General features: G+C 40.3%; 1 protein-coding gene across 3 annotated transcripts in view; it reads right to left on the bottom strand.

Moving 5' to 3' along the window:
* Positions 1 to 250: 250 nt before the first annotated feature.
* AP4S1 (adaptor related protein complex 4 subunit sigma 1) overlaps positions 251 to 14409 on the bottom strand; it is a 52591-nt gene continuing 38432 nt past the window's right edge. For all 3 annotated transcript variants that reach the window (XM_004755150.3, XM_004755151.3, XM_045067713.1), the window contains exons 5-6: positions 11066 to 11077; positions 251 to 996 (exon numbers count right to left, since the gene is read on the bottom strand). In XM_004755150.3, the coding sequence (XP_004755207.1) occupies positions 868 to 996; positions 11066 to 11077 (141 nt within the window). In that variant the 3' untranslated portion in view covers positions 251 to 867. The remainder of the gene's footprint in view (positions 997 to 11065; positions 11078 to 14409) is intronic.

Genomic DNA, 14409 nt, shown 5'->3' with positions numbered 1-14409 from the left:
TGACTCAAGTAGCAAACCCATCTAGGAACATTTGGAAAGGTCAGACCATTGCTTTTCTATAGTGACTTAGTTTTCTTTGCTTCAGGACATTCCAAGAGAAGGAATGAGTTAGGGAGGCAGGGGAGAAGGGTTCATATCATGCCAACCTCAAAAGAGATACTCTCTTACATTCTATTTTTAGACTTTGAACTAAAGCAAATTTCACTTACAGATAAGTTTACTAATAAGACAAACCATTTACAATATGGCCTAAAGGATGGTTGTAACCATTTTAATGTGTAACCATTCATTTTTGGTAGTAACATTATAAGTGAATTAATAACATGATGACATCATAATTGCCAAGTGCAAATAATACGGTTATCAGGCTTTTTAGAAACTGGCAAATAAAATTTAATTCTCAATTTTTATTAGTTACACAATTTTGTAAAGTTTTGACTTAAAAACATTTTAAGGAAAAAGAGCATTTAGAAAACATTCAAAGTACTATGTGTTTAAAATTTTATTGGCTCATAGTTGTTACATGTTCTTCCCATGCTGCTAATCCTGAATTAAATGTGCATAGGGAAGCAGAGAACAAAAAAGTTACCCTCAGAACTCAAAAAAATTTGAACAGGTGGGAAAAAAATGCTTATGTTTAGAAAATAAAACTCGTCTCTTAGTTCAGAGAAAATTTTTCTTTGTAGACCATATTTTAAAATACAGCTTTGTTTTCCATTTAGGAACTATGGAAAACACCTATTTAAAATGTCTTTGAAAGGACACCCCCTTTTGCAGTGTGCAGTCTTCCACATTTTTTGGGCTACAGATGTTGAGAGGTATTCCCATTTTTACAGGTTGATGTTGTCTGGCAGAGCCTTCTATCATTCAGCTTTCTGACATTTTATCAAGAATGAGTAGAGGGGCAAGAATTCTTGCTCGATTTGTTTCCACAATGCAGCCATTTAACACCATCTCATCCAAAATGATGTGCACTTTATCCAAATTAAACATTATCTAAGTTCATATTAAGGAAATTAGTTTGAGTTAACAAAAAATGTTAACATGTAACAGTAATAACTTCTGACTTAGCCTATCATTTTTCCCATATAAATTTGTCTAAGCATGAAGTATATTTGGTGTGTGTGTGTGTGTTTTTTTTTTTTTAGACAGAACTTCTGAAATCAGATTTAAGATTGGTGTCCATGTTGGAAATTATTACCTTCACGTACACAAACACACCTAGTTTCACCTTGGTTAAGCTAACTGGCCAATATGTACAGAAATAGAATAGCTACTATACCTTTTAGCCAGAGGGAAAGTGACTCTAAGAACTAGAGAACAAAGCAAGTAACATTGGCAATGGCATGACCTGACAAGAACAATGCTGTCGTCCAAGACACTAATAACATCAACAGTAATAGCCATGATGTTCCAGGCTTTGTGTTGAGTGTTTTACATAATTTTTCAGTCTTCTCTACAACCCTACGTTATAAATGTTACATATTGTCCTAATTTTACACGGGAGCACATAGGCTCAAAGCCATTGTCCAAAGTCCCATGGCTGATAATTGCCAGAGCTAGAATTTAAGCCCACAGCTTTGGCTCAATGGTTCTACTTCCAGACTTCTCAGGAGAGGCCTGGAGCTACTGAGTATACTCCTCCCTTAACCCTCAAACATCCATCCCAAACCAAATGACTTCATAAAACCTCACGTCTTAAACTGTCTTTTCTCTCAGACTAAAGAAAAAAATCATCAAGAGTAGATATGAATGAAGAAAGCAAGGCAATGCTGACTAATTCCCAAGTAGATAAAAATTCTGAAATTCAAGAGAGTTATCTTGTATGAATGGACAGTTCTAAAAATACTCGTTCGAGAATTACAAAGCCATATCAGGGTACTGATGTTCCTAGTGGAAAGTCCGTATAGGGCATGGAGGAAGATGAAAATGTTAGCCTATGAGGTCTAGCTAACTGTAAAGAGCCAAATTCTTCCTCCCTGCCCCCACCCCAGGAGCCCCTTCAAAGAACTTTTCTTTTGTGAAAGGAGAAAGGGAACTAGAATGAGATGATAACAATATTGAGTAATTCTGAATTCTACCCTTTAATAACTTATTTCCATTTCTATTTAAAGAACATGATCCTGGTCTGTTTAAAAACAACAGCTGATTGAAACAGATTGTTTCAAATACACAAACTTCAACAAATGAGTGACTTAAATGCACTAGGGAAGTTCATAATTAGTGAATCTTTGTAAAGTGAATCATTCCCACCTTTTTTTTTTTTTTCAATAATTTCAGACGTTCAAGTCCGTATTGGGTTTGTTTAGTGAAAAATGAAGTGTAGAAAATGAGACAACCCTGTGAATGACTTTTAGTTTTCTATTAGGCTCTGCATTAATATCTCATTAAGCTCTGGGCAGATAGTCCTCTAGCAGAATAAACTTTTTCAGGAGCCCATGGGAACTGTCCTTAAATGACCCAGAAAAGGAAAAAAAAAAACTTTACTCTGATATACCTATTAATAATGTCTTCCAATTATATAGATGATTGCTTTGTCCATGACCAGATGGGACTGGAATATTAGGCTCAATCAGACCCAGAAGCCAGAACTCAGAAGCCAAACAAAGTGCAAATTTCAGCTTGGTACCAAGAAGAGGAGCTGGGGAGCAGATGTGGCTATGTGAAACTGGCCTGCAGAATCATAATCCTGCAGAATCCCCCTGGCCTGCAGAATCATAATCACTAAGGCCGAATCCCCTGTCTTATTCACTAAGGGCAATGAAAGCCTTGGTGTGTTGAAAATGCCAACTCATCTAAGATGATTTTCTTGGAGAGAGAAGGAGATCTAATTTTAATCTATTTGAACTGGTTCAGGGATTAAGCTACTCTGAAGACTGTGGCAAGTCCATGATATAAAATTCGGGTGTCCCATTGAGCAAGAGACCAACTGTTTTGAAATTCAGATGAGAATGTGCTGCTGAATCATATCAACCACTGACATCCTCACACTGTAAGGACAAGGTCTTTCAGCAAGTCTGAATTTCCTAACATCCTAGAAACACGAGTTGCTCAGTGAGGTCATTCTTGACTGTGGGCATGTGACTGCCTGAGTAGCTGATTCAAACCCAACCCTTAATAACCATGTAGCTTTCCTGCATTATAATGGGAAACCACAGACCAAATCCAATGTGAGGCAAACTTCTGAAAGCTGATTTCCCTCCCTGGAATCATGTGACTCCTTTAAAATAAGAATCCAGCTGTTGTTTACATCCTGATTTGGTTTATAAACAAGTTATACAATAGTAATGGCATTTGGGTTACATGTCAGGGACCAAAAAGATGCCCAGGCAAAGCCCCATGGCAGTAAATAGGCAAACATGCTTCAACCCTGACATCTGGAATAGAATGAAGCAACAAAGGTCCAGACTATTGGTCTGTTAATATAGTAAGCTGAGAATGACCATTTCAATAACCTCTGGGTTATACTGAACTTGACTGACTTAAAGATCCTTAAGGCAACTTGGCCACCCTAAAGTTGGAATTGATATGAACTACAGACAGCCTCCCAAAAAGCAGAATCAGAAAACCCCATTTTCTCTCAATCCCGAAACCCAAAAGCCTTTCTGAATTGCTACATAATGTGGATTAAAGCTGAACATCTTAGGACCCCAGTAATATTAATGCCACTTGAAACCAATCTTTTAACTAAATATTATTAATATAAATATAATATAAATATATATAATAATATAAATTAATATAATTAAATATTAGTGCCACTTGAAACCAATCTTTTAATTAAAGAGCTTGAAATGTTTCTGGTTCCTATATTGGCATTTTGGTCTCTGGATCATAAGTTACTTTTTCAATATGGTATTTTAATACCATTGTGGTGGTCTATTTATCCTTTAATAAGAGAAAACTGAGCAGCATACATTCGAATGGGATCTGAAAAGCAACTGGCAGGCAGAGCCCAGCCTAGAAACTAAAATCTCTAACTCAAGATTTTGTTCTCAGGTCCCTGGTCTTCTTTTTTGATTTTTTTCTTTTTTTAAGATCCTACCTAAGCAAACTTCTTGATAAACTACGTGGGGAAAAACTTGCTCTTGTATTTATACTTTAATTAATATAATTTGCCATGAAGTTAGATAAACTGTGTTTATCTACTTTGTGTTCACATTTCCCACAGAAAATTGAATACTCCTATATAGAAGACTATCCTAGAAGATTGTGCACGGTCCTTGGTATACTCTCCTTGTAAGATAGTCTGCTGTCCACTTTTAGGCTTGGTATTGTCTCTTCTTAATGAGGTCATTGAAAAGGAATTAATCTTTTTTTTTTTTAATGGGTTTTTCCTTAAAGGTCCATTCATATTCTGAGAGCAATAAGACAGTCAGGTGTAATTTAAGTTTTTATGTGAACTAAATCTATATTTATGAAAGCATTATAAAATATAATGAAGTGAAATAATTATGAAAGCATTGGGTCAGGTGAGCCTGTCACTTTATTGTTTCTCCTAAACTCTGCTGCTCCTCCTGACTTGGCTGTCACCATTCCTGAGTAAAAAAAAACCAGAACCTGGAAGCATGGAGCGAAAGGAGCAGGGGTAAGGCAGAGGGACCAGGTAGGAAGGGGTAGGGGCGGATGCATATGGCACATACAGGACATAGTTCAAGGAAATACCGAGACAGCAAAGGCCAGTGAGAATCAGAGAAGCCCGGAAGGCAAAAGTGTTCAACCTAGAACTTTAACATCCCTTTCCCAGGTAAATGGCTGACTCCCTCAGGGACTGTTCATAATTTTGAGACTCTTCACTCTTGACAGCACTGACTGAAGTTAATGCTGAGATGGTTTTGACCCCCTTGCTTCTCAGTACCTGCCCTTCCCAAAGACTGGACAAGCTACATGGGCCAGCTCTCACCCCTTGCAGCCCTGCTTTCAGAAAAAGGTGTTCAGAAATTACTACATGAAGGGGTGGCTTAGTTGGTTGGGTGTCTGACTCTTGATCTCAGCTCAGGTCTTGATTTCAGGGTCATGAGTTCAAGCCCTGCACTGGGGTCCACGATGGGAGTGGAGCCTATTTGAAAAAAAGAAATTAAACGATATATGAACTCCACTTTTTTTTTTTTTAAAGATTTTATTTATTTATCAGAGAGAGAGAAGGGGAGAGAGCGAGCACAGGCAGACAGAATGGCAGGCAGAGGCATAGGGAGAAGCAGGCTGGCTCCCTGCCGAGCAAGGAGCCCGATGCGGGACTCGATCCCAGAATGCTGGGATCATGACCTGAGCTGAAGGCAGCTGCTTAACCAACTGAGCCACCCAGGCGTCCCTGAACTCCACTTTTGTAGAGTATGCTCTTATTAAGACATTCAGATACTCTCTTTCATCATATCTGACGCCTCCTTTTCTAATATTTCTTCAAAACTTCTTTCCTACTTTAGGAATAATTTTGACAACACCAAGAGAGCACAGGGTCAGGCACTTTACAAATGTTTTGTTAGTAACTAAATTGCCACAACCTACTCCAGATAACACATTTTTAAAAAATGTGTCAAATTTAATCTTATTAATATTTTTTGAAGATTTTATTTACTTCTTTGACAGCAGAAACAGCTGCCTGCTGAGCACGGATTCCAATGTGGGGCTCGATTCCAGGACCCTGGGATCATGACCTGAGCCAAAGGCAGACACTTAACCTCTGAGCCACCCAGGTACCCCTATATCTAATTTTATAGCCCTGGAAACCCAGAGACTGGTAACAGTTCTGCCCCAAAGTACCTCTATCACTTAAAACAGTCATAGAACCCCTCTGGGCTTTAGCCTTTTCATCTAAAAAATGAGGTTTTTAACCTGATGATGGTAGAGTTTTCTTCTAGCTCCAAAGTTACTCAAATCCTAGGACTCTAAAAGTAACCGTCAGGGAGAGGGGAGCTAGTTTACTTCTACCTAACATTATCAAGTCATTGCTGAGGTAATCACATACGCCATCATACCTCATAAGAAATCCTTTGGTAATGACTTAATTATCGTGACCTTTCTGAGAGAACATGGAGACAATTTCAGTTTATTTAGAAGCTACCGCTTCAGTGTTGGATGGCTTCCTTGGAGAGATTCTTTGTTCTTCTTGCCAGTAATTCCCTAGCCCCTACCTGAACAAGTACTTTTGTGATTTCTCATTAAGTCAGTGTGAAGTTAGCTCCTATTCAGAGAAGACCTATTCTGGTTTCTGGACCTTAAGGTGTTTGGGATTTTAGGAAAGTAATGACGGAAGGAGAGGCTGATGCCCCACAGTGGGCTCTGGGTCCTGCTCAGGGCCTGAGTGCAAATCTCAGTGGTGCTGAATACTGTTGCCTGGGTGCCTCTGTCCCTCCAGAGAGCACCATGGAAGACAGCTAGCTGAGTCACAGAGAGCAAGCAGCAACGGAGGCCCTTCCTTCTCCCCCACCTTCAACTACAATAAAGAGGTACTTTCACATCACCCATGTGAGCTTTAACATTCTAGAATTAATTGCTCAGGCTTTTAGGTTTTAAGGACTTAGAAAATGAAAACATGAATGTTCTAAAGATTCTATTTATGTTCTAAAGAATCTATTTAAAAGATTTCTAGAATGTTTTAAATGAATTCTAGAATATTTTAAAAGAATGTCCTAAAGAATCTATTTAAAAGATTTTGGGAGATGCCGGGATGGCTCAGGTGGTTACATGACTCCTTTTGGCTCAGGTCATGATCCCATGGCCCAGGAAAGGGATCCTGAGTGTCCAAATCTAAAGGTAGTATTGCTGGATTCCACTATAGCCCAAATAAACTGAGTCTTTAAGCCACTTTAAGAGCACCAAATACCAAAAAGGTAGTTAAGGTTTTCTGTACATTCATACATTAGTAGGTATGCCCTGAACTGAGGAGGAGATGTACATCTCCCCCATAGCACCATTCACGGGCCCCATTCCCCTATTTACCAGAGTGGGTAGAGACAGTGCCTCTGAATTACGAATTGTCTGGAGAATTCAGCAAATCTGGGGCTACAGAACTCAACACATACATTTTGGGAAGCTCATTAGTTGATTCCTAAAAACCATTTTAATTCATGGAATTTGAAGTCTCTGGGTTTTTAAAATTTTTATTTATTTACTTATTTTTAAGATTTTATTTATTTACCTGACAGAGATCACAAGTAGGCAGAGAGGCAGGCAGAGAGAGAGGGAGAAGCAGGCTCCCTGCTGAGCAGAGAGCCCAACTCGGGGCTCGATCCTAGCACTCTGAGACCATGACCTGAGCTCAGGTGCCCCCTGGGCTTTTATTAGATTTTAAAAAATTATTATTTTAAGTACAATCTACTCCCCAACATGGGGCTCAAACTCATGATCTCAGAATCAAGAGTCCCATGCTCTACCGACTGAGCCAGCCAGGACCCCCCAGAGCTTGAAATCTTAAGTCTACTAAAGGATGTACTAGGCCAAACTTTCTCTATAGAAGCAGGGCCTCAGGAGTCCTCATGCCACATTTCAGCCCAGTGGGTAAAGGAGAATGTGAAGAGTGTGCAGGAACTTATGCACGGCAGATGAATGATTTAGGTCACTGACACGCCCGGCCCCAAGGGTCTGCCCCACCTGACACCAACTGCAACACCGAGTTGCCACTTAGTAGAAACGTTTTCAAGAAGCCGGAATTTCTGTCCTAATTTCTTTCTTTCTTTTTTTTTTTTAAAGATTTTATTTATCCATCTGACAGACAGAGATCACAAGTAGACAGAGAGGCGGGCAGAGAGAGAGGAGGAAGCAGGCTCCCCGCCGAGCAGAGAGCCCCATGCGGGGCTCAATCCCAGGACCCTGGGATCATGACCTGAGCCGAAGGCAGAGGCTTTAACTCACTGAGCCACCCAGGCGCCCCTGTCCTAATTTCTTGTACTTGGGTCATTCCTCTCTCCCTTCCTTCCTTCCTTTCTTCCTTCCTCCCTTCTTTCCTGCCCCCCGTTTCTTTCTTTAGATTTATTTATTTATTCTAGAGAGAGAGAGAGCAAGAGTGCCGGGGGAGGGGCAGAGTGAGAGAGAGATGGGAAGCAGACTCCCTGCTCAGTGCAGAGCCCAGTGCAATGTGGGGCTCAGGGCTTGATCCCAGAAACCTGACATCATGACTTGAGCTGAAACTAAGAGTCAGACACTTAACCAACTGAGTCACCCAGGTCATTTCTTTTGAAAATGCTATCTGTTTTGTTCTGTGATGTCGGTCTTACTAGCAGTAGAATAAGCCCCTTCTGACCACTTGCATATAAATGGTTCCTTTTATTTCTCAAAGTTTAATCATGTGGACTCTGGAAAGCTGCCCCATTCTTAGAACACTTCAGGGGAGTGAAGCTTCTGGAGAAAAAGATGGCAAGTAAAGGGCTTCTTGGGAATTCTTCAAGGTTTTGCCTTCCATCTTCCTGGGGCTGCATCAAAGCCAAGCCTTAAAGTGCGCCTATTCCATGTGGGTGGACAAGGGAGGCTTTCTGAAGCCTGAGCAAACAGATAGGTGTTGTGAGTGTTGGGAGAACTAGCTCTAGGTTACAATTCTATCAGCTGCCTGTTTTCAGACTTTCATGGCTGAAGGAAGCTTTCCTGGCCAAACAGCCCTGACCCATGTTAGCTGCTCAGCAATGCTAGGGTCATGCTCCCAGGGCAGTGATGAGCATCTCCGGCCCTACACCGAGGGGGCAGGAAACTGAGGTTGCACCTCTAAAAAGGCTCTTTACTGTTACGAAATTGGTGTGGAGAGGTCCTTCCCAGACATGTGATAGAAAGAACTATGTATGAGGCAGAGTAAAGGCGTGGGTTTTAATTGGATTGTTTTCAGATGGCTAAGGGTAGAAACCTTTTAAGAATGTTAATAGAAGAGAGGGTACCCCATAGCCTACCTGCCCAGGCTACCTGCTTCACTTTTAGGCCACTGGAGGTCCATGTGAAACTATGCCTTGAGCAAAGGCTTATACTTTCAGCTCTGGGCAGATTCAGTTCCCTTCTCTAAATGGTGCAAAATTCCTAATCTGTCAGGTGGATTTATCTAAGTAATTCCGAAGGACAGTAAATATGCAAATTAGTCAGAGGTACACCTGAAACTAACACAGTTTGTTAATTGTACTTCAATTAAAAAAAAAATTGAGTTAGAAAAAAAATAGAGGAAGGGAAGGCAAAAATGAAACTAAGTAAAATAAAGGGAGAAGGTACAAACTGTGTGCCTTGGTGTGGAAATTAAATTTGAATAAGAAAGCTGGAGCTCAGGACATCTGGCTGGCTCAGTCTGAAGAGCATGGGACTCCTGTAGTGAGTCCCACGCTGGGTGTGGAGATTACTTAAAAATAAAACCTTAAAAAAAAAAAATGCTAGAGATCATGATTTAGACCTATGCTATACACCCGAGGGCTCTAAAGACAAGCCTGTCTCTCTACTTCTAATAAACATTTAAATCAGTATGTAAGATACATCAATACAACTAGTTCAGCTATAATACATACCCTGTTATATCTGCTTCACTTTAGTCCTCTGAACTTCTAGACTAGTTAGAGTGTCTTTTCCTGTTCCAGGTGTAAGGTGACTCGGCTCAGTTACCTAGAGTCATGGCAACATCAAATATTAAGGCTGAGAGGGTGTTAAAGCTCTTCTAGCCTAATCCTATTATTTTGAGATGAAGGGTTTATGCGTCTTGTCCAACACCTACAGTTTGTGGCAGGTTCAAAAGCAGAATTTGGGTTTCTGTACTCCTGGTGAAGTATTAACAGCTTTTCCTATCTTCCTGATGACTTTTTAAGTCCACAGGTATTTTTCTTATTTCCCTGTACAAGAAGAGGAGATCTATTCTGAATTGCTTTAAAAGGTTTAGTTAAAATGGAATATAACATGCTGAATAAAAATACCCCTTGATATATATACTTGGACGTCCTAGGTCAAAGGGATCATAGATTTAGGTCACTCACCACTAGAGGGCACTCAGATTTTCCCAGTTAATTTAAAGAGGCTGCCAGATACAGCCTGGAAATGGTTTATCAATGTGATGACATTTTCTATCAAGAGTAAAAGCTAAATGGCTCTTTCCCCAGATATACTGATGTCTAATGTATATTTATGTCTATAGAAACCTGTTATAATATATTTGTTATATTTGTTACTATTTTAGACTTAAGCCAGATGTTTTCACAAAGGACTCTTTCATTATTGCTTTCAAGCAAATTTTTGAAGTAAAAATTAAAAGTCAACTTGCCTCCAGAGCATTCATGAAAAACCCAGAGGCCTCTGCCAAAATCCACAGGCGTACAGTATTTGAAGCAAAAACTGTTTGGGGCGGGGTTGGGGGAACCTTGCATACTTTGATTTAAAAGGGTTAAGAAAGGGCACCTGGGTGGCTCAGTGGGTTGAGCCTCTGCCTTCAGCTCAGGTCATGATCTCGGGGTCCTGGGATCAAGTCCTGCATCAGGCTCTCTGCTCTGTGGGGAGGCTGCTTCCTCCTCCTCTCTCTCTCTGCCTACTTGTGATCTCTCTGTCAAATAAATAAATAAAATCTGTTTAAAATAAATGAATGAATGAATGAATGAATAAAAGGGTTAGGAAAGAAAAGAAAAATAGAGCTTTCTCTGCTATAAAAGTAAATGTATACAAGCCAGGCAATTATTTAGCCGTCCAGTTTATCATCACTGAAGGCTTTATTCCGATGATGTGAGGGACTTCTGGAGATTTAGACTTGGAGCCATGAAAATCCATCGTCTCTAGGAGGACCAAGGACTTTCTAGCTGTGTTACTCAAATTCTGTAAAGGTCTATTCTATATACTTAAAAGAAGTTACATTGTTAGATCAGTTATTATCAACTACGACCACAGCATTGCCCTGTCTGAAACATATAAGAATCATCTTTGTGAAAAAGGGCAAAGGGTGAAAAAAAGAAAAGGGTGTTTCTGCAAAGCTCCTGCACCTCTGACTGTTGATGGATAATTAGCATTCTGGATTCTGGCTTCTGCTGCATCCTTTTCCTGGCCTGTGTCACTTACCTGATTGGGACTAGCCTGTGCTTTGCCAAGTACTGAGGAAAACCTGGCTCACAGCTTTGAAAAAGGATACATCTAGTTCACTCTGGAAAAGAGAAAAAAGTACAAGGATGAGAATGAGACACTGGGCCACATGCGCTTAGCAGAGCTAGCAGATGCTCTGGCCGCAAGTTTGGGAGCAGGTCGGGGAGACGGCTCTGGCCATACAAAGCTGAGCAGGAAGGCTCTGAGTTGAGGACTGTACTATCTATCTATTTATCTATCTATCTATCTATTTATTTATTTGAGATTTATTTATGAGAGAGAGAGAGCACATGCACGTGTGTGTACACATGAGTGGGGGAGGGGCAGAGGGAGAGTCTAAAGCAGACTCTGCACTGAGTGTGGAGCGTGATGCGGACTTGATCTCATGACCCTGAGATCACGATGTGAGCCAAAACCAAGAGTCAGATGCTTAATCCACTGTGCCACCCAGGCACCCACTGGACGGTGCTTCTTAAAAAAAAAAAAAAAAAAAAAGGTTGTGGTCTGGGGGTAATTTTGCCAACAAGAACAATTCATTCTTCAAACATAGAGGAAATAGACTACCTCAGCCTTTATAGATGATAGCTCATTTGATACATGTATCAAAAACTTTAATAATATGCATGCCCTTTGAAATCTATCAACTGTACTTCTATAAGTTTATCCTGAGGAAATAATTAGGTAACAGCACAACAATGTGTGATAGGATGTTTAGGGTAATGTTTATAGAAGCAAATCACTGAAAACAAGCTACAAATCTATCAAGGGGGGACTACTTAAATCAATTATTGCAGATAATAAATCAATTATTGCAGGCTATAGGTATGTAAGTACTACCCTGTTAAGTAAAAAAGCAAGTTATAACATGACATATACAGTATTATCCCAAGGATATATGTACATGTAGAGAAATATGCAGAAATAGTTAGATACAGACAGATACATGGAGTCTAAAAAGAAATAAACTTAATAGAATATGTCGGTAAGTCATGGGCTTACTCATGATCTTCTCCCCTTTCTTTTTGCTTACATGTGTTTTTAATTGTTTTCAATGATCAGAGATGTTTACGGCATTTAAAAAAATCATAGAGGGAGAAATAGTAAACAGAGTTAAATTCATATCTGAAAGGACTCAAGATTTGTCAAGTGAAGCAGTGACGACCCCGCCCTCAATAGCAGCCGTCCTGTCTTGCGAAATGGCCCCCAGGGAAGCTAACTGGGTTGGCTTTTTGTTTTGAAATGTGATCTCAAGATGCTTCTTGCAGCCCAGACAGCATGAGACTGATCTCCAAATTTAAGATTTGGAAACTAAGATTAAAAATAGTCTCAGAAAGAATGTTTAAAACTCACTAACCCCAAAATAAGTCTTAGATGACAAGGCATCCTCTGAGTGGGACAGATTCTATTTTCTTGCCCATAGTACTCTCTTCCCTCCTCTTGTCTCTTCTTTTTGCTACTGTGATTCTAAACGGAGCCATCTCACAGCACTTTTGGAGTCCTGTGTAGTCACCAGTTTAAATTCTAATCTTTATTTCTGTGGTTTATGTGGTCACTGACTCTCTCCCCAGAATTACAGCAAGAATTCAGCAACCAGCTGTTTATTCTCAGTCACCAAATATAATAAATTTAAGGGGGCGCCTGGGTGGCTCAGTGGGTTAAAGCCTCTGCTTTCGGCTCGGATCATGATCCCAGGGTCCTGGGATCGAGCCCCAGGGCTCTCTGCTCAGCAGGGAGCCTGCTTCCTCCTCTCTCGCTGTCTGCCTCTCTGCCTACTTGTGATCTCTGTCTGTCAAATAAATAAATAAATCTTTAAAAAAATTAAAAAAAATAAAAAAATAATAATAATTTAAAAACTCTTAGCACTGGTAATGCTTGTACTCACTCATGATTATCCCAGGTTTAAAATATTGCTTTTTTGGGAAATGGTATTTTTTCTTGATAGGTATTCCTTTAAAATGGCTAATCATGTCCAGCTCTGAATCACAGACTTGCAAACCAGTCTGTCTTAAGAGAGCAGTCCCTGTGATTAAGCAGGAGCCAGAGCTGTGCTGTCTAATACCGTGACCACCAGCATCATTTGGCGAATCGAATGAATTGAGATTAAATTCCTCATTCCTTTATACTAATATATACTAGTATAAATTCCTTTATACTAATCAGGTTTCCAGTTTTGAAAAAACCACACATAACTAGTGCCTACTGCACTGGATAGTACAGGTACAGAACATTTCTGCGGTGAAAGAACATTCTGCTGGACAGTGCTGACTTGTGGTACTCTCTCCAAGCCGTCAATACAAAGATGGAGTTTAAAGTCAGCCTTACTGTCCCCTGGCCCCTCAAGGCCAGTCTCTGAGATGGCCTGACTACCCCACTCTTCCAGCTTCAGAAGGCACTAATTCCATCCTAGCAAGATACACAACCATCTCTCAGGCCACAGGGCAGTCCTAGTTTTCCTCATGCATTAAGTAGTGGGTATCCGATCTAAGCACGCATCCAAATCATCCACAAGGCTTGTTAAAATACAGACTGCTGAACCTCAACTCAGACTTTCTGATCCAGTAGTCTGGGGTGGGCCCACAATTTGGATTTTTTTTTTAATATTTTATTTATTTTTTATTTGACAGACAGAGATCACAAGTAGGCAGAGAAGTAGGCAGAGAGAGAGGAGGAAGCAGGCTCCCTGCTGAGCAGAGAGCCTGATGCGGGGCTCAATCCCAGGACCCTGGGATCATGACTTGAGCAGAAGGCAGAGACTTTAACCCACTGAGCCACCCAGGCGCCCCACAATTTGGATTTTTAACAAGTTCCCAGGTGATGTTTATGTTGCTGGTCCAGGAACCACACTTGGAGAAGCATTGCACTAAAGCAATGAAGACATGCTAGTGGATGGTTCCATGCAGAAGGAGTGTGCCAAACTTTTTACTTTACTTCATGTATTAGGACTTAGGCTGAAGATGTAACTTCTTTTTTTTTTTTTTTCCAAAGATTTTATTTATTTATTTGACAGAAAGTGGGAGAGAGTACAAGCAAAAGGAGTGGCAGAGAGAAAGGGAGAGCAGGCTTCCCACTGAGGGGGGAACCCGCTCTGGGGCTCAATCCCAGGACCCCCAGATCATGACCTGAGCCAAAGTCAGACGCTTAAACGAGTGAGCCACCCAGGCGCCCTTCAAGATATAACTTCTTAACATGAGTTTTGTCCTTAGTAGACTTCGGTGCACTCAATATTACTAACGATAGACCAGATTCCATTCACTGTCTCAGGAAAAAGCAGCTTGAAATAGTTCTCTCCTAATCCTTTTATTTAAAACCAAAATAACAACAACAAAAAATCCTTTTTATTTAAAAGCAAAAAACAAACAAACAAACAAAAAACAAAAAAAACCCCAACTTTGA

This window comes from Mustela putorius, unplaced genomic scaffold, assembly GCF_011764305.1.
Source record: "Mustela putorius furo isolate JIRA1106 unplaced genomic scaffold, ASM1176430v1.1 tig00003898_pilon_pilon_pilon, whole genome shotgun sequence".
NCBI lineage: Eukaryota > Metazoa > Chordata > Mammalia > Carnivora > Mustelidae > Mustela > Mustela putorius.
Note: the sequence above shows the minus strand (reverse complement) of the source record. Positions and strands in the feature narration are given on the sequence as shown.